Raw genomic sequence first — 23,516 nt, forward strand, 5'->3', positions numbered from 1 at the left:
TGCTTACCTCTGATTTCTAAGTTTAACCACCTGCACTGCAAACACCTGCCCCAGTACTAGTAAGAAAACTCTTGTGAACAGCACAACTGTATTCCCAAATGACTCTTAACTTCCTCTCTGTATAGCTGCTAAATTAGGTAAGTCAGCCATTGTTTATCAATTTGATGTTTATCGAAAATTTTCAAGTCCAAGGCACACCTACTTTAATAAAAATGTGTGGCATACCAGCCTCCATGGAGCAGGTGATACAGATATGAAAAGGGCCCTTATGGCCAAAAGAAGAGCTAGGAAAGCACTGGAAGCCTCATCTGCTTCTTTTCCAAAGTTTAAAACAAAGGATTAGAGGAGGTGGACACAACGCTTGAACCAGTTTCCTCTTTATACAAGTGATGAAGTCAGTGTGGTACAGACAGCTGGCTTGGTTAGTTGTCTTGGTGGCTGCCAGAGCTGCTCCATTGCTGTCCAGCGCTCTACTCATGCTGTTCTATCTCCCTGAGGTTGGAAGGTCTCAAAGAAGGAGGCTTAGGTGTAGAAGGATGATGAGGTACCGTGTGTGCTGTGTATGTTTAAAAACAACAACAAAAAAAAAACCTAGCTAACCATGCCCTTTGTGCTGCTCATTAATTACTACACTCCAGGGCTCATGCTATAGCTAGTAAGAAGAGGCACGGATAATTACATGTGTTCTCTGAAAGGTGCTCTGTCACATTTAAGAGCCATTGCTTGTCTTGTTGCTGCAGGGTGCTTAGAGCAGAGCTCAGGTGAGGTTCTGAGCATCAGGCAGTGGTGACTTTTCTATGGCACACCTGATCACATCTGCAGTTCCCTGTAATACCCAGATTAGTCCAGACTCTTGGGTTTTGCCTCCCTTCCAGCAGATGGAGACGTTGAAAAGTTTGAAGACACTGCCTCCTAACCTGGTGTGCCACCTGCAGCTCCTCAGTATTTCTCTATCTCCAGCAGGAATCTGAGCAAGCGGAGTGCTTGGAGGCATTGGTTGCCTATGGGCGGATGCCTCCCTTATTCACACCTTTTCGAGAACTGTGGTGACAGCTGTCTCGGCTAGAAGCCTATGGCTGTGGAATTGTTTAGCAGATGTTTCATCAAAGGTGCAGCTGGGAACCCTCCCCTTCAAGGGCAAGTTTCTCTTTGGAGAGGATTTGGAGCAGCTGAACAAGCTCTTGGGGGAGAATAAGGTGCACAAGTTGCCGGAAGACAAGCTGAAGGGATTCAAAGGCTTCTTTCCACTCTGTTCTCGGAACCAAAGGCATCCCTGCCAGAGCAGAACTTTGGGTGCAGGTCTCGGCAAGGTCTCAGTCCTGGTCCCAGTCCTTTCGGAGCCGCAGGGCCCACCACAACAGCTCGGGCCTAGTGGGCCCAAATCTACTCAGTGAGGTATGGCCGGCCAGCAGGGGTCAGTTGGGTTGTTGTGGTGGGTTTTTTTTTTGGTTTTTTTTTTTGAGGAGTGGGTCAAGATCACGTCGGACCAGTAGGTTCTAAGCATGATGGAGGTTATGCTTTAGAATTTGCTCGTCCTTCTAAGAAGTCTATTAATGGTGTCTCCATGTGCTTCCCCAGCAAAGAGGATTATTGTTAAACAGATCATTCCCGTCCCCCAGGAGGAGCAGATGATGAGGTGGTGTTCCATTTATTTTGTGGTGTCAAAAAAAGGAGGGATCGTTTCGGCTCATATTGGATTTACAGAAGGTAAGCGTGGCACTCGAGGTTCCCTGCTTCCAGATGGAAACTCTGTGGTCGGTTATAGTGGCTGTGCGAAGCGGGAATTTCTGGCATCCCTGGACCTGACGGAGGTGTATTTACACACCGGAATTCGCCGGGATCATCAAAAATACCTCAGGTTCATGATCCTTGGTCAGTGTTTCAGTTTTGCACTCTGCCCTTTGGTCTAGCTACTGCTCTGAGAGCATTCACCAAGGTTATGGTAGTGGTGGCAGCAGCGCTCGTGAAGCAAGGTGTCCTGGTCCATCCATATTTGGACGACAGGCTCATCCGTGCAAAGTCTGAGTACCTGTGTCGTCAGGCAGTGAATGTGGTCATGGACCGCTTGAGATCCTTGGTCTGGATGGTCGTCCTAGCCAAGGGTCACTTGACTCCTTCACAGGTCCTGGAGTTTTTGGGAGCATGCTTACACCCAGGTTGAGAAGGTTTTCCTCACAGAGGAGCGAATCATCAAGCTGCAGTTGCAAATTCAGAACCTGTTGAAAGTCTGGGTTCCCATGGTCTGGGATTTTTACGGGTCCTGAACTCCATGGCCTCAACTTGGGAGTTGGTCCCCTGGGCATTTGCTCATGAGACCTCTACAGAGAGTACTGCTTTCTCGATGGGACCCGAAGTCTGAACAGTTTCATCTCCTCTTTTGCTTACCGAATCTGCCAGGTCCAAGCTTTCGTGGTGGCTTGGCCGGGACCATTTCAACCATGGAGTGAACTTCGAGGTACCACAGTAGGTAGTAGTCACTACCAACACCAGTCTTTCCGGTTGGGGAGCTGTTTCAGTCCCAAGTGGTGCAAGGTCAGTGGTCGGCATAGGAATGTCCAATCATAAACGAGAGCTGGTGGTTAGCACTTCAGGCCTTCCTTCCGCTCCTGAACAATTGGGCTGTCTGAGTCCTCTCGGACAGTGCAACAGTGGCCTACATCAGCCGCCAACCAAGAGTCAAGTGGCGGCAAGGGAAGCAGAGATACTGATATCCTGGGTGGAACAGCGTCTTATGTAGCCAGGTATATCAATGTGTAGGCGGATTTTCTGAGCTGGCGGCAGTTAGACCCCAGAGAGTGGGAGCTGTCTAACAAAACGATGACCCTCATCTCAAGTGGGGCAAGCCTCATGTGGATCACATGGCGACCCACAAGAATACCAAGGGGTCATGTTTCTTCAGTCGCAGAAGGGAGTATGGAGCAGAAGGGGTAGATGCCCTAGTCTGCCTTGGCCTCACGAGGTTCTGATTTACATTCTTCCACAATGGCCTCTAGTAGGCAAGGTTCTAAGGAGAATAGAGATCCATCCAGGAAGATTACTTTTCGTGACCACAACCACCTTGGTTTGCAGATCTGTTCAATCTAGCAGTGGACGGACCCCTGAGGCTGGGCCATCTACAAAATCTTCTAAGGCAAGCCCGTATATTTTTGATCAAGTGGATTGCTTTTGTTTAGCAGCTTTGCTTTTGAAAGGAGGAAACTAAGGAAGAAAAGATATCCGGAGGATGTTTCTACTCTGCTACGGGTTCGCAAGACCTCTACCTCCCTTGTGTATGTCAGGATGTGGAGGGTCTTTGAGTCTTGGTGTGCAGAGCAGGGGATTGACTCTCAGAGAGGGTCTGTGGTGCAGATCTTTGCCTTTATGCAAAGGGGCCTGTCAAAAGGCCTGTCCTTAAATTCCCTGAGGGTCCGGGTGTCTGCTGTAGATTGGTTGTTTAGGCAAGGTTCAGGGAGCATCCTTAGCTGCGCATCCAGACATGCGTTTCCTCCAAGGAGCGAAACACTTGCGGCCCCCTATTCGCAAGATTTGCTGCCCTTGGAGCCTCAATCTCGTTCTCAAGGACTTGTGTGATGTGCCTTTTGAACCCCCCTTAATAGGGCTACCATAAAGATCTCACTTTGAAGGTGGTTTTCCTGGTGGTAATCTGTTCAGCTAGGCAAGTGTCTGAACTTCAAGCCCTATCTTTCAGAGAACCCTTTTTACGAATTTAGGAGTATCCTTAAGGATGTTTCCCTCTTCTTCTTTTTTTTTGCCAAAAGTTGTTTCGGTGTTTAATTTGAGTCAGTGGAACTTCCGGCCTTCCCGAATCTGGAGGCTGATACGCCTCAGGCCAAGGAGTTGCAACATCTGGATGTCAGGAGAACTTTGTTGCGATATCTGGATGTAACTAACAGCTTTAGATTTGTAGGATCACCTTTTTTGTGCTATGGAGTAGTGCCAAAAGGGTCAGAAGGCCTCAAAGGCCACAATTGCATGTTGGTTAAAGGAGGCCATCTGTTCCGCTTACATATGTTGGGGTTAAGGGCTCGTTCTACCCATTCCCAGGCAACTTCCTGGGTGGAATGTCAGTTTGTCGCCACAAGAGATTTGCAGGGGTGGGTACTTGGAAGTCTTTGCTTACCTTTGCCAGACACTACCAGTTGGATGTCCAAACCTCGGACATCTGTAATTTCGGTGAACATGTCCTTTGAGCGGGACTCTTGCAGTCCCATTCTGGTTAGGGAAGCTTTGGTACATCCCAGGAATCTGGACTGATGTGGGTATGCACAGGGAAAGGAAAGGTTTGGTTCTTACCTGCTAATTTTCGTCCCTGTAGTACCACATATATCAGTCCAGAGTCCACCCCAGGAAAGGAGAGAGCATAGGGGAGAGTCCGCTCAATCTGTCTGTTTGTTTTTTCTTTAATATTTGAAGTCTTCTGAAGAATGGCATAGGTTTCTATTTAAATATTTTTAGAAAATGTTCTTTCCTCTGCTCGTTCTGGGGGGTAACTTTTATTAGAGGTAGTTTGTTAGAAGTTTTGGTTTTCAATTCTGCTTAGGTACTGATTTAATACTGCAGGTGGCACACCATCTACTGGACTGGAGGCACAACCTAGCAGTCTGGACCGATCCGTGGTATTACAGGAACAAAAATTAGCAGGTAAGAACCAATTTTCCTATACACTGTTTGGGAAATGGTCTACAGTGCACAGGCCCCATTATATAAATAGAGATTATACATAGAGAATAATATAACTACTGGCTTTAACTAATCTTCAATGTATGGGATACTACACAAGTTATACAAATATAAGTATATCCATCAATATCACAAATTTTGTAAATATACAAATTTTTATTACAAAATGACAAATATACATTTTACAAAATACTTCAATTCCTATACCAGTTAGCAAGCTACTGTACACTGTGTGGCAATGGGGAATACAGATTCATAAGAGGATCAACTAAGCCCTCAGTTTCCAAAGCCTGGGAAAGGCCTTGGGGCCCCTCCAAATCCTCCCCCACCCCCCCTTTACAAGCATGGATATATAACACAAGGGTGCTGGCTAGCCCTGAGATGGTGGCATTTTGCTGTCACTGTGCTGGTCTCAGGGCTGATAGTGCCATTTGTAAGGTACATTTGAGGGGCAGAAGAGTGAATATCCCTCCTATCCCTTTTTACTAATCTGTACCCCAATGGAAAAGGTAAGTAGGGGTCAGGGTGGCTTCCTGGCACCTTCTGGGAGTGGGGGAGGGGTGTCTTTTTTTTTTTTTTTTTTTTTTTGGGGGGGGGGGGTGACTTCAGCAGTCAGCCTTCACCCCTAGGAATCGGTTATGCAGTTCATAAATTTTCTTACTAGCATTTGGGTGAGTGCAGGTGATTAACTTGCACTTTCAATTGCTAGGCCAAGGCTGTGGAATTCTGTACCCGAAAACTTAAAGAATATAAAAGGAGCTTAAGGTCTCTAGGAAAGGATTAAAAACTTGGATATTTAAAATAGCTTTTGAAACTGATTAAATCCATTGACAAGATAAGAATAGACTGATATAGAAATGTGTGATTAAAGGTAGAACTGTAGTTAAGTAACTGTTTTCTATTTTATATATGTATTTGGTATTTTAATTTTTGAATGTGAACTTTATGAACCACTTAATTGTCTAACTGACCAGAACGACTGTGCAGAAATAAATTGTGGAAATCAGAGGCAAGATTATAAATACTTATAGGTACAACACGCTTCCTAAAATGTGTGTATGCTGTAATCACTTGAAACAAGGACCTTGCATTTTTTTTCTTCTATTGATTTTTTAAATTTCCTTTTAGGCTAAGGCTTCTGGGAAGTTTTCTGATGATGAGCTGGATAAACTATGGCGAGAATTTAAACATCACAGTGAAAAAACTAGAGAATATAATATTATTTTAGACACCGTGAGCAGAACAGAAGGTATCTTGATTTTATTCGTTTTCCACCCTTTAAATCTTCTTTTCTTTAATACTGGGACCTCATTTTTCTTTTGAGGCATGAATGGTAGCAATTCAGTTGTAATCAACCATGAGTTTGATATGGGTGCTAGGGTTCATTTCTATATGAGGGAATCAACTGCTCCTGGGCCTCACTAGTGCAGACAATGCACTTGGGTTCCAGCCTTGGAATCAGTACACTTCTATCAGGATTTTGTTCCAAGAAAAATCTTTTTTTTCCAAAACAAATTTAAAGATAATCTGATACTTGGCTCTTAAGGCATCCAAGTTTCATAAGATGCAAACTTTCCAAATCAACTTCTCAAACAAAATGGAGGCAAAATAGTTCAGCTATAATGGTTAATGCAATAGTGGCTTCCTACTTCTGTCCCTGCTGCTGACAGGGAACAATAGGATATATTCAGTTAGTCCATATGAAGAATTTGGTATAATTCCAGTATTTTATATTGTCTCTTTCTGGGATGTCCACCTTGACATGCTATACACAAGGAGTTACTTCCCATGTGGTTACCTTCACTGAGTTGTTGACTTTTTTAAAAACTTCTCCTTGCACCTGAAAACCCAAGTAAGACTTCTATCTTCACTCTGCTGAATGGGTCCTTTGTTATTTTATTTGGTAGCCAGCTTTTCTCTATTTTCAAGCAAGCTGCTGTATTAATCTCCAGAGACATCTCTAGCAACCTATTTTCCCTCTCCTTCTGCTCCCTTTAGCAAGGATCTGTGCTCTTTCGTAGTCTGGTCTAAATCTCTAGCACTCTAGAACATCTTATATATCTCATAGCCCATCCTATCATTCAACACAATAATGCAACGTTTCTCCCTTACTATAAACAGCTCCAAAAATCATATGGTGTTTGCTTGGTATCCAACCCCCTTGCAACATTTGTAACACTTTTTCTGTATTATACTTCATTTCTTGCTGGGTCACTGGTTCAATGGAGTAGGATATCACCTTCAGAAATCTTTTTTTTTTTTCTTCCACTGTTACTAAGAATCTGTATTGTATTCCTGCTAACTACTGATCCTGGTAAGCATTTCACCTTTGTTTCCTTGCACACTAAGTGCCAAAAGGCCCTTCTGAAACAGCCTAATCCAATTTATGCTACACGGGCCATCTCTTAACCCAGATGTTTATCAGAACAGGCAAAAAATAACTTTTCATAAATAAAACTGGGCAGAAAATTAGTTTCACAACCTCAGTAAGTAGTGATGTCATGTGCTAGCTAAATTTCTCTAACAAGTTTCTGTATTTGTAGAGTTTAAATACAATTTCCATTAAATATGATTATATCATAGTATTTAAAAACCAGAGGGTACTCTAGCAGTACAGACTAGTAAAGTTTAATTCTCTTATTTTGACTGAGCAGTATTGTCACTTTTTGCTGTCAGGCAGGTACGAATGAATTATAATGCTTGGGTAATATCATCAGATGATGCTGACACAGTATCAGCTCTCAGAGCTTAGTAAATACTTTAACCTTTTAGGTACCAATGTTCCACAAGTGGAACATTTTTTCATATACTTTAAATTACTTGCAAATTTTTTTATACCATTTATACCATATTTGGATCTAGTTAACTAAGATATGTAAAAAGGGGCATCAGGAAATAATTCCTTCAATGAGCAAGATCTAAAAGGTTAAACATGTGTGGGAGTTCCAGCACATGCACACTGCCTTGTGTTGCATTGCAGGGGGCAGTCAAGTCTTCAGTCTGCTTTGAACTTCAAGGAGACAGCCATAACTACAGATTCTTGTGAAGAGATAAGTAAAAAGCTTAACTTAGCTAGCTAATCTGGGGGAGGGTCTGTTCAAAATCAATAGCAGATAGTGTCCAGTGAACAGCCCTGGCCAAGTGTTAATTGTTTAACTCCCACCCCTGTGTTTGTTTTTCTGATATAGTCTGCCTGAATACATGGCAACAAGATAATTTGGTAATTCCTTAGCTGTTATCCATCAGATAATTTTACCAAAATGAGGATTATTCAGTGTAACAATTGTAGAGCCTTTATTCTGAGGGAAATCATCTGGAAACTTAAGGCTTGCCCTATTTGTTCAGAACTTTCTTCCTTGAAAAAGGAGCTGGCTGAAGTTAAAGCTGAATTAGCTGCAAGAAATAGTTTCACCCATTTTATGTATTCAGGAATTCCCCATTACCATAGAAAAACCAAAAATCAAGGAAAAAGGGGTTTACAGTGGGCTCAGGTAGGATAAGATCTGTGACCCACAGAGACCCATTCTTCACAACTGTGCAGCCCACATGTCTACCCCCCACTCACACAAGGCATTAAGGAACCCAAAAACTAGGATTACAGTGGGCTCTGGTAGAGTAAGACCTGTGATGTGGGGAGACACGCTCTTTCAAGCGACAAGTACAAAACGCCTTCTCTGTATTAAATAATGAAGAGATTGACATATCTGAAAAGAGAAGAAACCCAATGGATAGAGAAATTCCATAATACAATCAATAACCAAAGGAAAAAGCTCATTGTGCTGGGTGACTGTCATCAGAGGCACTAATTTGGGAACTCTTTTCGAGGGCAAACACTACAGTTAAAAGCCTTCCAGGATCATCAGCTGGCAGAAATGCTATTCAGATAGTCAAAGCAATCAAAGAAGAAAGCAAAGACTCTAAAGTTGATATCATCCATCTGGGAACTAACGACCTTGCTAGAAACAACATTCAAGCAGTACAGAGAAATTTCCAGTCTCTAGCAAAGCAAATTAGTCACATACAATGGAGGCAGTGCATGCAAATCTTTCTCATGCATATTCATTGTGGATATCCTGGAAATCTTGCCTGTTTGTAGCACCCGAGGACTGGAGTTTGCCATCAGTGGGCTAAGCCATATTGATATCGCCAATGTATGGCTCAAATCCTGGTGTAAGGAACAAAGTTTTGGATATATTGGGGGCTGGGGCCATGTATGGAACAGTAAAAAGTTCTTTGTCAAAGATGGTTTACATCTATCTGTGGAAGGAAAAAGGATCCTAAGATAAATTCAAATACTGTGACACAAGGCATTTAAACTAGATGCTGGGGGTGGCAGAAGGAATTTAGAATGTCACCTCCCTCTCCCCCTCCCCCCCCAAAATCAAATGCAAAGGAAAAGCGTGAAGTGGATAACAAGTCAGCTAAATAAGTCACAAAAGGAGTCTGAGAGAAAATGGGCAATAAAATCCCATATCTGCAAGCCCCAATGGTGGAGGCAGACTTGGACATTATTGCTGTCACGGAGACGTGGTTCACGGAATCTCATGAATGGGATATGGCCATACCGGGCTATAACTTAAGGAAGGACAAAAAAGGGGGAGGAGTGGCTATTTATGTCAAGCAATATCTGAGCTGCAAGGAAGATGGGGCAAAGAAGCATTATGGGCTGTCCTAAAATAAAAATGATGGGGCATCCATTTTTATTGGAGTGGTTTACAGTTCTCCAAATCAAATGGAAAAACTTCAGATCTGGTTGAAGATATCCAAAAGATGAGAGAGAAGGGAGAAGTGATGGGTGGTGATTTTAATCTGCCTGATGTAGGCTGGAGCATCCCTTCTGCAGAATCTAACAGTAGTAGAGAGATAGTGGATGCCCTGCAAGTGGCTCTGTCAAACAAATAGTAATGGAACCCACGAGAGAGGGAACTATACTTGATTTAGTGCTCACTAACGGAGATAATAACTCTAATGTCCGGGTGGGTGCCCACCTCAGCACCAGTTATCAAACGGTATCACAAATAGGATACAGAGAAGTCGCACGATCACCCGAGTTTTGCAGTTCAAAAACAGACTTTGTTGAAATGGGGAAGTACCTGGAGGAAGAACTAGAAGGCTAGGAGAAAATGAGATGTGGAACAGTGGGCCAAACTAAAAGGAGCAATTACCAAGCAACTAATCTGTTAGGTTTCATTTTTCTCTTGCTTTTCTTTACTTTTCTATCTGGTTCTCAAAGGAGGTGGCTGATTTAAAATAAAAGCTAAAATCAGCGTTTAAGAAAAATATAGGATCCCAAAGGGAGGATCACAAGGAAGAATATCTGGTGGAACTGAGAGACTAAAAGTAAAAAGTCAAGCGGAAGAAAAGATTGCCAAAGAGGTAAAGCGAGGTGACAAAACATTTTTCAGATGTATCAGAGAGGAGAAAAGTCCAAAGTGGTATAGTGAAATTGAAAGGTGAAAAGGATCAATGTGTGGAGAGAGACGAAGAAATGGCAGAAATATTAAACGAATACTTCAGTTCGGTGTTCCCTAAAGAGGACCCTGGAGAAGGACCGTCGCTAGTTAACAAACTGGAGGGGAGTGGAGTAGATGAAACTCCGTTTACAGAAGAGAATGTATGGGAAGAGCTAGGAAAACTGAAAGTGGACAAAGCTGTGGAGCCTGAGGTTCATCCCAGGATACTGAGGGAGCTCAGATGTGCTGGCGGGTCCACTGTGTGACCTGTTCAATAGATCCCTAGAAACAGGAGTGGTGCTGAGTGATTGGAGAAGAGCGGCGGTAGTCCCGCTTCACAAGAGTGGGAGCAGAGAGGAGGCTGAAAACTGCAGGCCGGTTAGCCTCACCTCAGTGGTGGGAAACGTAATGGAGTCTCTGCTGAAAGAGAGAATAGTGAACTATCTACAGTCAGAAGAATTGCTGGACCAAAGGCAGCTTGGATTCACCAGGGGAAGGTCCTTTCAGACGAATCTGACTCTTTTGATTGGGTGACAAGGGAATTGGATAGAGGAAGAGCGCTTGATGTCATCTACTTGGATTTCAGCAAAGCTTTTGATACGGTCCCACACAGGAGGCTTGTGAATAAAATGAGAAGCTTAGGAGTGAGTGCCAAGGTTTGCAAACTGGTTGACAGACAGAAGACAATGTGTCATGGTAAATGGAACTTTGAAGAGAGCGGTGTTAAGCGGAGTGCTGCAAGGATCAGTGTTGGGACTGGTCCTGTTCAGTATCTTTGTGAGCGACATTGTAGACGGGATAGAAGGTAAGGTTTGTCTCTTTACGGATGATACTAAGATCTGCAACAGAGTGGACATGCTGGAAGGAGTGGAGAGAATGAGATGGGATTTAAGGAAGCTGGAAGAGTGGGCGACGATATGGAAGCTGAGATTCAATGCCAAGAAGTGCAGAGTCATGCATATGGGTTGTGGAAATCCAAAAGAACTGTATTTGATGGGGAGTGAAGGGCTGATGTGCACGGAGCAAGAGAGAGACCTTGGGGTTATAGTGTCTAACGATCTGGTTGGTGAAATAATGTGTCAGGGCGATAGCTAAAGCCAGAAGAATGCTGGGCTGCATAGAGAGAGGAATATCTAGTAAGAAAAAGGAAGTGGTGATCCCCTTGTACAGGGCCTTGGTGAGGCCTTACCTGGAGTACTGTGTTCAGTTCTGGAGACCGTATCTCCAAAGGGACAGACAGGATGGAGGCAGTCCAGAGAAGAGTGACCAAAAAGGTGGATGGTCTTCATAAAATGACTTGAGGAGAGATTGAAGAACCTAAATGTATACTCTGGAGGAGAGAAGGAGCAGGTGTGATATGATGAACTTTCAGATACTTGAAAGGTTTTAATGATCCATGGTCGTCAAACCTTTTCCGTTGGGAAAAAAATCAGTAGAACGAGGGGTCAGGATTTGAAACTCCAGGGAGGAATACTCGGAACCCTCGGAGAGGGTGGTGGATGCCTAGAATGCCCTTCTGAAGGAAGTGGTGAAGACTAAAACTGTGAAGGATTTCAAAGGGGCATGGGATAAACACTGTGGATCCATAAAGGCTAGAGGATGGGAATGAAGAGAAGAGGCATGGGGGTGGCTTGCTGGAATGGTGGCTACTACCCTTACTCAATAAGCCTTCGCACGGTTAATGCAACTCCAACATTGCTCTCTGCTTCAACGGCAAGGGGAAATGTGGAAAAAAGGATTTGCATTCAGACAACTAACAAGGCCTGAACTAAGTCTGGGTAGCTTGCTTATTGCGGTGGTTACCAACCTAAACCAATTAAGCCTGATACTTTACTTTTGAATACATATACAGCGTTGTTCTCTGCTTCAACAGCAGGGTGAAATGTGGAAAAGAGTATTTATTTTCTGACAACATCCAATAAGACATTGATCTGTGCAGTCTGAGTAAACAAGCATCGGGGTAACTTGCTTGATGCGGCGGTTACTACCCTTAACCATTAAGCCTTATGATTCACCTTTGCAACTCTGACATTACTCTCTGCATCAAAGGCAGAGGGTGGCAGGAAATTCAAATCAGTTACCAACAAGGGCCCTGAACTTGGTCAGTGAAACAGATAAGTATGGGGAAAAAAGTGTGGGAGCTTGCTGGGCAGACTGAATAGGCTGTTTGGTCTTTTTCTGCCATCATTTCTATGTTTTGTAAGGCCCCCTCAGGCTTGCTTTGTCCAAGCTGCATGCACAGATATGTTCTCAGTCTCTACAACTAGTTTTCTGGCTGCCTTTTATTGGCCTGGTTTTTCTTGCTTATTGCATCACTTTTCTTCTTCATACTGCTGCCTCAGCAGCCCCTCAACAGAAATGTGCTGTTCTGTGCAAAAAAAAAAAAGGTGTCTGTAGCCAAGAAGTCCACAATAAGCAGCTTCAAGACCTGCATCTGTAGGCGTTGCAGATGTGATCCAGGAAACAACAAACTGGTGAGCCTGATGTCCGTGCTGGGAAAAATGTTCACAACTATTTTATAAAGAAATTGCTGAACATATATAGTCATAGTTTAATAGGACAAATCAACATGAGTTTAGCAAAGGGAAGTCTTGTCTCGCTAATCTGATGCATTTTTTTTTTTTTAAGGCATGAGTAAACATGTGGATAAAGGTGAGCCAGTTGATAGTGTATTTGGACTTTCAGAAAGCATTTGACAAAGTACCTCATGAGACTGAGGAAATTTAAAGTCATGGGATAGAAGACAATGTTCTACTATGGATTGAGAACTGGTTAAAAGAGAAAACAGAGTAGGGCTCAATGGTCAGCTTTCTCATTGGAGAAAGGTGACTAGCAAAGTACCCCAGGGATCTTTATTGGGATTGCTGCTATTTAATGTATTTATAAATGACCTAGGCATGGGAATGAGGAGTTATGGAGATTAAGATTTCCCAGGCATCAGGACCCAGTCTCCAGCTTGGGCCTTGGCAGAGACCCAGGCATATGTCCCAGGTGTGCAGCCTGGGCATTGTGTAGGGCCTAAGCAGAGGTTGCAGCAACCTACTGTGGCTTTCACCTAGGCCTCTGCGTCTGATCTCCCCCGGACCGGGTAAGTGGGGGTCAGGGAGGATCCTGTACCTGGCATTTTTTTAGGGAGAGATAGGGTGGGGACTAGAGACCTTTTTTTTTTTTTTTTTTTTTTGGGGGGGGGGGTTATTTTGATTTTTTTTAACTAAATGAATGAAATGAACTTCATTGGGACCACCCTCTGAAATGAAACAAAAAAAAAAATACAATTTCTACTACTTCCCATCCCTAGTAAAGATTATTATAAGCTATAATTGGAGAGAGACAATAAAACTCTTGATCTCGACAGAGCGAGATGGTCAAATTTGCTGATACAAAATTATTAAAAGTTCTTAAATCGCAAGAGGACCTTGAGAGACTGGGCATCCATATGGCAGGTGACATTTAATGAAGACAAGTGCAAAGTGATGCACGCAGGGAAGAGGAATCCACATTTATAGCTACGTGATACAAGGTTCCACATTGGCAGGCAACACCCAGGAAAAAGATCTAGGCCTCATCGTGTTATCTATGTTTAAATCCTTTAACTAGTGTATGGCAGCAGCCAAGAAAGCAAATAGAATGTTAGGAATTATTAGGAAAAGAATGGAGAATAAAACAGAGAATATCATAAAGCCTCTATCTTGCTCCATAGTGCGACCACACCTTACATATTGTGTGCAGTTTTGGTCACTGCATCTCAGAAAGATATAGCAGAATTAGAAAAGGTATAGAAAAAGGCGATCAAAACGATGAAGAGGATGGAATGATTCCCTTATCAGGAAAGGCTAAAGATTAGGGTGGTTCATCTAGGAGAAGAGATGACTGAGGGGGGGATATGATAGAGGTCTATAAAATGAGTGTACTTTTTTGAAAGCATAAATCACTGATCATGTTTATCCGTTCCAATTCAAAGACTAAGATTACCTGCAGTGAATTTACTAAGCGATGCACTGCAGGCCCTTCTCTATGGTACTTTGCCAGCTGATCTGAGATCCCTAAGGGATGCAAAACTGTTCAAGAAAGCCTTGACCCATTTCTTTCAGCTCACATTTAAAGATCTTTTGTAAAAGATCATAGGATTTAAAGATGTGTTAATTGTCTTATGTATATTCCAATTTTATATGCATATTCTTTGTACCCCACCCTGAACTGAGAAAGGGTGCATACATTTTTTTGAATTTAAAAAAAAAAAAAAGAGTACTTTTTTTTATACTGGATGCATAACTAAAATCTGGAATTTGTTGCCAGAGGATGTGGTAAAAGCATTAGTGGGTTTAAAAAAGGTTTGGACAAGTTCCTGGAATAAGTCCATAAATCCTTATTAAGGTGGAGTTGGGGAAAATCCACTGCTTGTCCCTGGGATAAGCAGCAGGAGGAGTTGTCTCCAGCACCATCTACTAGACATGATGTTGTTCAGTTGGAAATCTTGACACATCCAGCACCGTGCGTGCTGGAGCCAGCCAAGGCTACAGCAACAATTGCATTCTCAACCTCCCACACTGTTGCTGGTTGATCTTAGTGAAGCTGATCTGGGCGCTGAAGAGGATGTCTTTCCTTTGATGCCAGTGGGAGACTAGATATGAATATCATCTTGATATTTTGACCCTGAAAACTGGAGAGGAAGATTGGAGCCTCTCCTGTGCAAGATGAAGGAAATCTCACTGCATAGTGATGCTGCACTAAGCCCCCCCCCCCCCCAGAGATTTGTGCTTCACCTTGGGGGTTTCTGGTGATGGAAGTAAAGTTCCTCCCTGCAGTTGTAGTTACTTCTTCTCCAGGGGAATCCCTTCATGGATCAGGAGAAATGGCATCAGTGCACTGAGTTCCTTCCGGAAGCTTCCCCTTAGAGCAACAGAGGTCTTCTCCCCAGTCGCCACCTTTTTATCAGGGTCATTCATTGTACAGAGAGGATTCCACAATTTCCTTCTGACTCTTTACTGGACTTCTCCTCAGAGCATGTCTCTCTTCTGGAAAATCTTACTCTAAGTAGCAAAAATGCTTTCCATCATTGTCGGAAGGAAATAGATCTGAAAGTGGATGCCTTTTGGGCTACTTCAGTTTTTTCAGCCTCCAGCAGATGCTGTATCTCTTTCTGTACATACACTCCTCAAAGGTCTATAGCTGAAGATATGGCAGACAGATATGCCTTCAGTGGCCTGAAAACTGGATCTGAAGAGTATGTAGGCCTCCCCAGATTTTGGAGGAGTTCAGCTACAGCACACACTTGGTGGTGGAGGAATCAGCATTGAAGTCTGCAGGGCACTCTCATGATCACTCACACCTCCTGGGTAGGACCCAAAGATGTTAAGACATGTTTAGGAAGAAGGTCTTCTAGGAATTCATGCTTAGCACCCAGATTGCAGATAATTGTACATGGTGCAGTATTTGAATGTGTGTGAAGAACCAAAACCTTTTAACAAAGTTATTCAGAATAATCTGAATTCAGCCAAAATGTAGAAGGGCTAGAGTAATTTGAGAAGCATCTGTTCTGTGTATGAAGCTTTTGACACAGCATCCAGGATTTTGGCCACTTCATCAGAGCTCAAAGGCTTGCATAGTTGAGAGCGAGTGGCCTTGGTGACTATGTGCAAGACCATCTGGAGGATGCTCTGTGTTGGAAAATCTTGTTTTGTCAACAAAGTGAAGGAGATATAGTGGCTCTGATTAATGAGTATCAATCCCACTCTACAGTCAGCGGCTCCTGGGGGCCAGCAGGCCCCTGCCTATCAACAGTACTTTATCTACAAGTATCCATTCTTTCGCTCTTTTCAGCACCCTCTGGCTCCTCCCATTCTTCAAAAGAGACAGATGCTTGTTTTAGAGGTTGACAGAGGGAAAGGCATAGCCACAGCCTAAGCCTAAGCCTGGGATCAGTTTTTGACATCCTTGAGGTCCTCATTTTCACATCTTCCAGTGTGGGGGAGGATCTAGTTCTACTGAAAAGGATCGGTGTTGCCAAGGATGAGTGGGTCCTGAAAATTGTAGTCTGGATAGTTTGCATTTTTTTTTCTCCCTCCGTTAACCAAATGGATGTCAATCTTCAGCTCTGACCTCTCAATCCACCCAGCTGCAGCTAGAGATAGTTGCTCCTACAACAAAAAGTGATCAAGCTTGTTCCTTCATGGGAGAGTGACGAGGGGGTTTCTACTTCTGGTATTTTCTAATCCCCAAGACGTCTGGAGGGATTGAGACCTATTCTGGATATAGGAAGGCTGAGCAAACACTATTTTGGAGACATTAAAGATTAACTCCCTTCAGACGATTCTTCCCTTCATATAGCCAGGGAATTAGATGTGTTTTCTAAACCTGAAATAGTTTATATGTGCATGTCCCTATTCACACCTCCCACCGAAAGTTTCTTAGGTTGGTGAAGATTGTGCACTTCTAGTTCAAAGTGCTTCCTTTTTTGGCACCTCAGAGGCCCCAAGAGTGTCTACAAAATGTCTTGCAATAGTGACTGCACATCTGTGTTGGCAGAAAAGTCTCCAAATTCCCTTTATCTAGGCAATCGGTTGATGACTAGTCCATGTCCGGCAAGCGTTTTGGTCGCTTGAAGCAACTAATTGACTTTTCCAATCTCTGGGGTTTTTGGTCAACTTCCCTAAGTTCATCATGACCCAATCTCCAAGGGATTCAGTTCATAGGAGCCTGGATAGTCAGTCAATTCTTCCAGTTGAAAGAACCACATTACTGATGGGCCTAGTGAGTTCTTTTCTATAGCAAGTTGTGCGCCAGTAATGTCGGCCCTGGCTCTTCTGTGACACATGACTGCACATGCAGGGCCTTCAGTGGGATAAGCTGTATCAGCAGTTATCCCACTAACTGGGTTTTCACTCCTGGGTCTTTAGGGCCACCAACAGGTCATGGTTTCAGGATATCCCTAATGAATATGCATGAGAGGGTCTGGTTTTGTATTCACCATACCTGCAGTTTTTACAACAGAGTAGTTCTACATACTTGCCCAGAGTTTTCAAAAGTAGCATCTGCATTCCACATTCATTAATGTGCTGCCTACTTTCTTTCTGAGGCTGCATGCATACAGAGGAGAAAGGGCTCTTCACGCCTTGGACAGTAAGAGAGCCCTAGCATATTACTTGTCAAGCTTCTCAGCTGTTTGTATCTTTTGATCACAATAGATTGGAACAGGCAGACCAAAAACTCTAATTGGCTAGTGCAGAATTTCCCAACCACCTTGCTGGGTTGTGGCTGTCGCTCAGATGTCCCATGAACTTTTCTTCCAGTGAATAGCCAGTGCTAAGCAGTCTTCACTGTCTTTCCTCTTTAGAATAGCTGGCATGCAGGATTTCTTCACACCAGCCCTTTTCTGCTGATTCTGTTTTCCCCTCTGCTGGCTTTCCTCTACAACTGAAACTGCACAAACATTTGTCTCAAAACTTGCTGGTCTCTAGCAGTCCAGTTGCAAATGGAAGCAGCACCAGGAAAATGCTGTTGGCAACACCTGTTAGTTCAAGGGCATGAGGGAGAAGGGACATCTGAATGTGCTAGGAAGCCGGGGGTGTTGGGGCAGAAGGAAGGGAAGGTATTGGGTAAGGAAGGAAAGGTCTGAGCCCGGGGGGGGGGGGGGGGGGGGGAGAGGGTAAGAAGGAGAAGGTGGTGGTGATGAAGGGAAGTGAGGAATGGGAGGGGGGGGGAAAAGAGGGAACGATGGTGATGCTAGGCAATGGGGGGGGGGGGGGGTGTGAAAGGGGGGGGGGAAGTTGCAATGCTGCTACTTGATGTCAATTCATACCTTCACAGTCCATTACTATCTCAACAATATGCCTCGAAGGAACAGTAACTTTGGACAGGTGGTTTTACGCAACCTGTTCAACCAATGGTTCTGTCTTTACCGGTGGCATCTGGGTTGCTTGTTTCAATAGCGGTTCTGCTCTGCAACCCTCAGCTTGGTCCTCTCCATGTGTTATGGCTAATTCATCCCTGCTTATGTGTAAACAGGGTTCTCTGTACAGAGCAGGAGGAATTAGTCATACTTATGCCCACCTCCCTGGAACTAGCTAGCTAAAACGCGAGGAGACGGAGGGGCACATGAGGCAACATGCATGCAGCGACTCCTGTGCTTTGTCAGGAGTCTATACTGAGAACTGGGTGCATATCTGTGCAGTCAGTCACCCATGCATTATGGCTAATTGATATTGTCTACAGCAAACCCTGTTTACAGGTAAGCATACTTGCTGTGCTTTATTCCATTTCTGCTCTTTCAGAATGGGGAGACCAAATGAGAAAAGAGGTCTCTTCCCATCTGCAAAATAAAAAAAAAAAAAACAAAACTTCATTAACACTGCCGCTATTTACAGCCAAATTATTGCTCAATTCTGATGTCAGATGTGAATAATCAAATTTTGCACCAACTCATCTGGTTGTTGATGGGCTTGTTGGATACTGGGAAGGAAAGGTTATTTCCATTCTGCTTTTTTTTTTTTAATGCAAATGGCTCTTAAACCCAAAGCCAGCTACAAAATATGTAATGTATGATTGCAGCCTGCTACTGACATTGTCAAACTTCTCTGCCATTAATCTGGTGTGTTTTGAAACCCAGTAACAAATAATCTCATCTTGGTCAAATGTGAGTTATGAATTTCTTTATTTTGGGGGGGGGGATGTTTGCTTAAGTTTCCTTTTGCTTATTTGGGCTTGTAGCTTAATTGGAACTCTCTATGGCTCCATGAACATTCATTCACAACTATTTGATTTTTTTTTTCCCCTCCTTTCAATTTTATATTTTTTTTTTGTAGTTCATTATAATTAATCGTTCACCATTAGCTACAGACTATAGCACCCTCTAAAACCTAATGCTTTGATTTACCTCAAACCAGTTGGATGTTCTTGTTCAGTGACTGGGATTCCCTTCCTTGTCCCTCTTCCCCCCCAGGTGTCCTGAGGGAGAAGCTGGGCTCAGAGCCAAACCCAGATTGCCATGTGGCAGCTGAGCCATATTTTAACATTAACAAAGTATTTTAGAAACATGTAAGACAGACGTGGAATATTTTTTAAAAATCTTTGACTCTTAAGACTTTTTTTTTAACATTAACTTTTTATAATTAAAATTTTCTTTTTGTATTAGAAATCCATAAAAATTTGATCAGCCCATCAGAACATGAGGTGAAAGAAGAAGTCTTGCATGGAAGACATGCAGAGCTAAAAGAGAAAATCCGAAGCATCAATCAAGGTTTTGAACGATTGCGCAAACTCAGTCATGAAGGATATGATCTTGCTAGTGGTGAGCTTTGCTGAAATGTTTTTAAATACTACAAAATCTCTATCCCAAACATGAATTGCTTGAAACAGGTTGAGGGAGAAACAGTTCAGTAGATCACATATTATGAGGAATATAGTTAATGAATTAAATCTCTCAAAACCTAGACAAGAATATCATCCGTTGCGTAGCTGCTAGAGATGGGAGAAATTGACTTAGCTTCTTAGCCCTGCCTTCCAAATAAGGGGAAAACAATGTTGCTGTCATAAGGCCAATGTGCAAAAGGATTTTTCCCTTTTTGTATCTATGGACCCAGGCATACAAAGTATCTATCTTCCTCCATAGGTTTAGGACTGATGCCAGCTAAAATCCACTAAAAATGGGGGAGGCTGGTACCTCAAATCCAGGAGCTGAAACCAGCCCTATCCCTTTAAAAAAAAAAGTTTACTCTGGGCTTTAGCTTCCCCCCAGTCTCTTGTCCTAAAGACATGAGACATGGCTGTAAGAAAGGAGTTTCAAGAAGGATCATTAGACACATGAGGTGGAACGAGAGACTCACAAGGTGGATATGGGGATATAATTATATAGGAACTGGAGATAATGAAGCAAAACAGAGGTGGAGAGAAGGCCATCTCAAGGTGAGTGTATACAGATCTTCAGCTTTCTCAAAGTGTACAGCATTTATTGTACCAGACCAGGTTTAGATAATAGACTTGTTGCAGCTGTGCCCTTGCTCTTGTCTGACCTCTGTCCATGCTGCCCCAGACCTAATTCCATCCATAGGCTGACAATAAGATGTTTCTGCAAGCTGGATTCCACTCTCTTCCAGCCTTTAACATCCTCATTCTCCCAGTATGTCGGGAGAAGCCTGAAAGTGGCTGCTGATAGGATCGCACAAAGTCCAAAAGTAATGCAGGCATGTGGCTGGCAGGCATAGAAATGAGGCGGCGCATGGATTAACCTAGGACAAAGTTAGTGAAATGCTTGGGCATCAGAAGAGAGGGAAGAGTAGTTCTAATCTCATCTCTATTAACTACCTCTTACAATGTAATTATATGTAATTATCTGGTTTTCCTATTCCTTTTTTTCCTTCTTACTCCAAGTTCTATTTCCCCTGTTACATGTAACTGCTTTTTCCGCACAATTGTTCAAGTTTAAGCTTATTTTGCACTCCTGTTTCATGTGAACCAGCATGATGGGACTATTGTCTTGAATGTTGGTATATAAAAAACTTAAATAAATAAATCTCATAATAATACAAAGGCGACATACTCTGGTGCTAGAGGAGAGAAAGTAGTGGCTGCATCGCTGGCAAGGGCAAAGCAGGTGGGGGATGGAAAATGCAAAACTGGAAAGGGCTATATAGGAATATAAAGAGAAACCACAAAGGGACGAGCAATGAATGATGAAGAAACAAGTGGTACAGCAAGCAGGTAATGGTAGAAAGCTATATAGATGATATAAAGCAGTTTGGATTTTTTTTTTTTTGTTGTATTCTGTTACACTTTAATTTTGGGTTTGTCACTTTCCTCCTCATCTGGGTTTGTACCGTAATTGGAGACGGGCGCCATGAGCCTTCATTCTCTACAATCTGGGAATGTTTCCTGTATTTTTACATCCATCTCCCACAGCCATTGCATCAACAGTCCTTGACAAAAAGTTCATAAACCTTGGCTCCCCCCCAGCGCCCGGGAACTTGGACCCTGGGTCTGGCTTACTGGGTGTTGCTCTCGAGCCAATGGCTGAGATTCCCTCCTGGGGGCTGTGAATGCCGCAGCATCCCCAGCCAATCCGGCCCAAGGATCAGAAGCCTGGTCCCAGAAATCAAGCCCAAGGATTCCATATGACAGTGTGCAACATTCTGTGATTGATCCACTGGGCTGCCTGTAACTATTTCTTTATTGTATTTATTAAAATATTCCAATTAAAGAGTCTTTTTTTTTTTTTTTCCCTTGGGGAAAATGAGTTGGAAAGCAAGAATTGGGCAGTTTGGGGAATCTATCACTAAGGTATATTCTGCTCATTAAGGTCCTGCCTTCAAACATAGGCTTAGAAACGCTACAGCATTTCATAAATATATTTAATAGTACCCATCTGTAAATGCTAGGAGTCCCATATTCAAAGCAGTTTATCTGGCTAAGGTAAGACTCATAATCTACTCTATCACAAAACAGTGATCAGTATTTATAATTTTAAAAAAAGGGACAAAATGTCCAATCACTATAATTATCTTACAGACAAGAATAACTTATTTGAGTGATATAATCAAAATTTGCTTCTTAAATACCACTCAGTGATCATATTTTTTTACATTTTTATAAAAAAAAATTTCACCATATTAAAAAAAAATTTGGGGGTAGGTTGAAAGTTTCATATATTTCTGTAGGTGTCCCTGCACCTCTATCTGGATTTTAATCATTAACTTCCAACCACCTCCATTAAAGTGATTTTATCCCGTGTCTTTAACCAAGTGAAAATCCCAAAATTAATTTTGTGTTCTAAAATCTTTAAATGTATATCAAACTTTTTTACTTTCACTTTTTTACTATCAATTCTTTATAATCTTAATATCAGTGGGAAACCTGCTATTCAAACTGGCTAAAAAGCCTTCAGTAAATTGCCATTAAGCACAATGCAGTTTATATTTTTTCATATAAAAATACTGATTTTTACTTTCCTTCTGTAGAAGATCGTTCACTCTGGATGTCCCAATATGTACATATTTGATATACATGTAAAGATTTTAGAATACAAAAATATGATCACTGACAATGGTATTTAAGAAGCAAATTTTGATTATATCACTCAAATAAGTTATTCTTGTCTGTAAGATAATTTAGTTATTGGACATTTTGTCCCTCTTTTTGATTTATTATAAGGTCAGACTCAGCCAGACAAACTGTGGGATGTGAATTTCCCACCACTCTGACTGCTGCTTATTTTTATCTGGATAAGTGTTTTAGTAGGATAAAACTTACCCAGATAAATTGTAGATATGCCGGGGCAGGGATAGCATAACTGGATAATTCTGTTACTGAACATCTGGCTAAGCCTAATCGTTCCAGAGATCAGTCCTAAAGTTATCCAGGTATTTGAGCAGAACACACAACTGGCTACGTTCTGCGGAATTTACAAATAACGTTCACAAGTAACTTTTACTCAAATAACTTATCTGCTCCTTGCGCTGTTGAATTATGGACCTCTAAATGCCTAGTAAGATATGAGCTGCTTTGTTTACATGGGGTAATTCTGCCTCTACAATTTATCCTAAAGTCAAAAGGGAGCTCCATGTACACAGTACCAATGTCTGTATGTGCTGATACTATTGTGTGTGAAGGTACAGCTTCACCTTTTTGTGTTTGACTGAGAGACACACATGTATAAGACTGACCTAAATCCAATCAAAGGACAATCTGCAACAGATGTTACTAATGACCAGATTAAGAAAATGTATAATGCTGAGCTTTTGAAACCTGTCTTAATACCATAGTAAGTTGGGTTTTCAGGATATCCTCTGTGAATATACATGGGATAAATTTGCTTACACTGGAGACCCAGTTGTGCATACTCACTGTGAATATACTAATTCCTCAAGGCTTTTGTGATCATCAGGGCAGGTTTGGGCAGCATTAGAATAGTGCTCATTATGGTAATATTCTTACTTAAACTAACACAGTCTGTCTCTTTAAGCCTGTGTAAATGCTCTGCTTGGAAGAAACAACTTTAGTGCACAGCTGATTAACCAGATAACAGTTATCCAATCATGGTGACACATGGGCAGTAACCAAACAAAATTTTATTTATTTAACAGCATTTATGAATTGCTTTCTGAACCAAACTAGGATTTTCCTAAAGCGATGTATTCCCTTCTATCTGGCCCATTTTGTGTACAACATATTTTTATGTGAGCTATACACTTTAATGCATGGAATGAGAACAGTTGATATTGACCTATGTTTTTAAGTGATTGCATTATGTTCATTGTATTTTTTCTTTGCATGCCATTTGGCGCTTTCCCAGGAAGAGGCAGTCAGTAAACATTAAAAAGAAATCCTGTCATGATAGCAATAGGACACTGAGGCTCTGGTTTTAACTTTGGCACTTCATGTACTGTATCAGAT

General features: G+C 42.3%; 1 protein-coding gene across 2 annotated transcripts in view; it reads left to right on the top strand.

The window, feature by feature from the left end:
* The window catches only part of LRPAP1 (LDL receptor related protein associated protein 1), a 90,076-nt gene that overhangs the window by 45,963 nt on the left and 20,597 nt on the right, over nt 1-23,516 (top strand). For both annotated transcript variants that reach the window (XM_029591882.1, XM_029591873.1), the window contains exons 4-5: nt 5,809-5,929; nt 19,264-19,419. In XM_029591882.1, the coding sequence (XP_029447742.1) occupies nt 5,809-5,929; nt 19,264-19,419 (277 nt within the window). The remainder of the gene's footprint in view (nt 1-5,808; nt 5,930-19,263; nt 19,420-23,516) is intronic.

The sequence above is a fragment of the Rhinatrema bivittatum genome, chromosome 1, assembly GCF_901001135.1.
Source record: "Rhinatrema bivittatum chromosome 1, aRhiBiv1.1, whole genome shotgun sequence".
NCBI classification, from domain to species: domain Eukaryota; kingdom Metazoa; phylum Chordata; class Amphibia; order Gymnophiona; family Rhinatrematidae; genus Rhinatrema; species Rhinatrema bivittatum.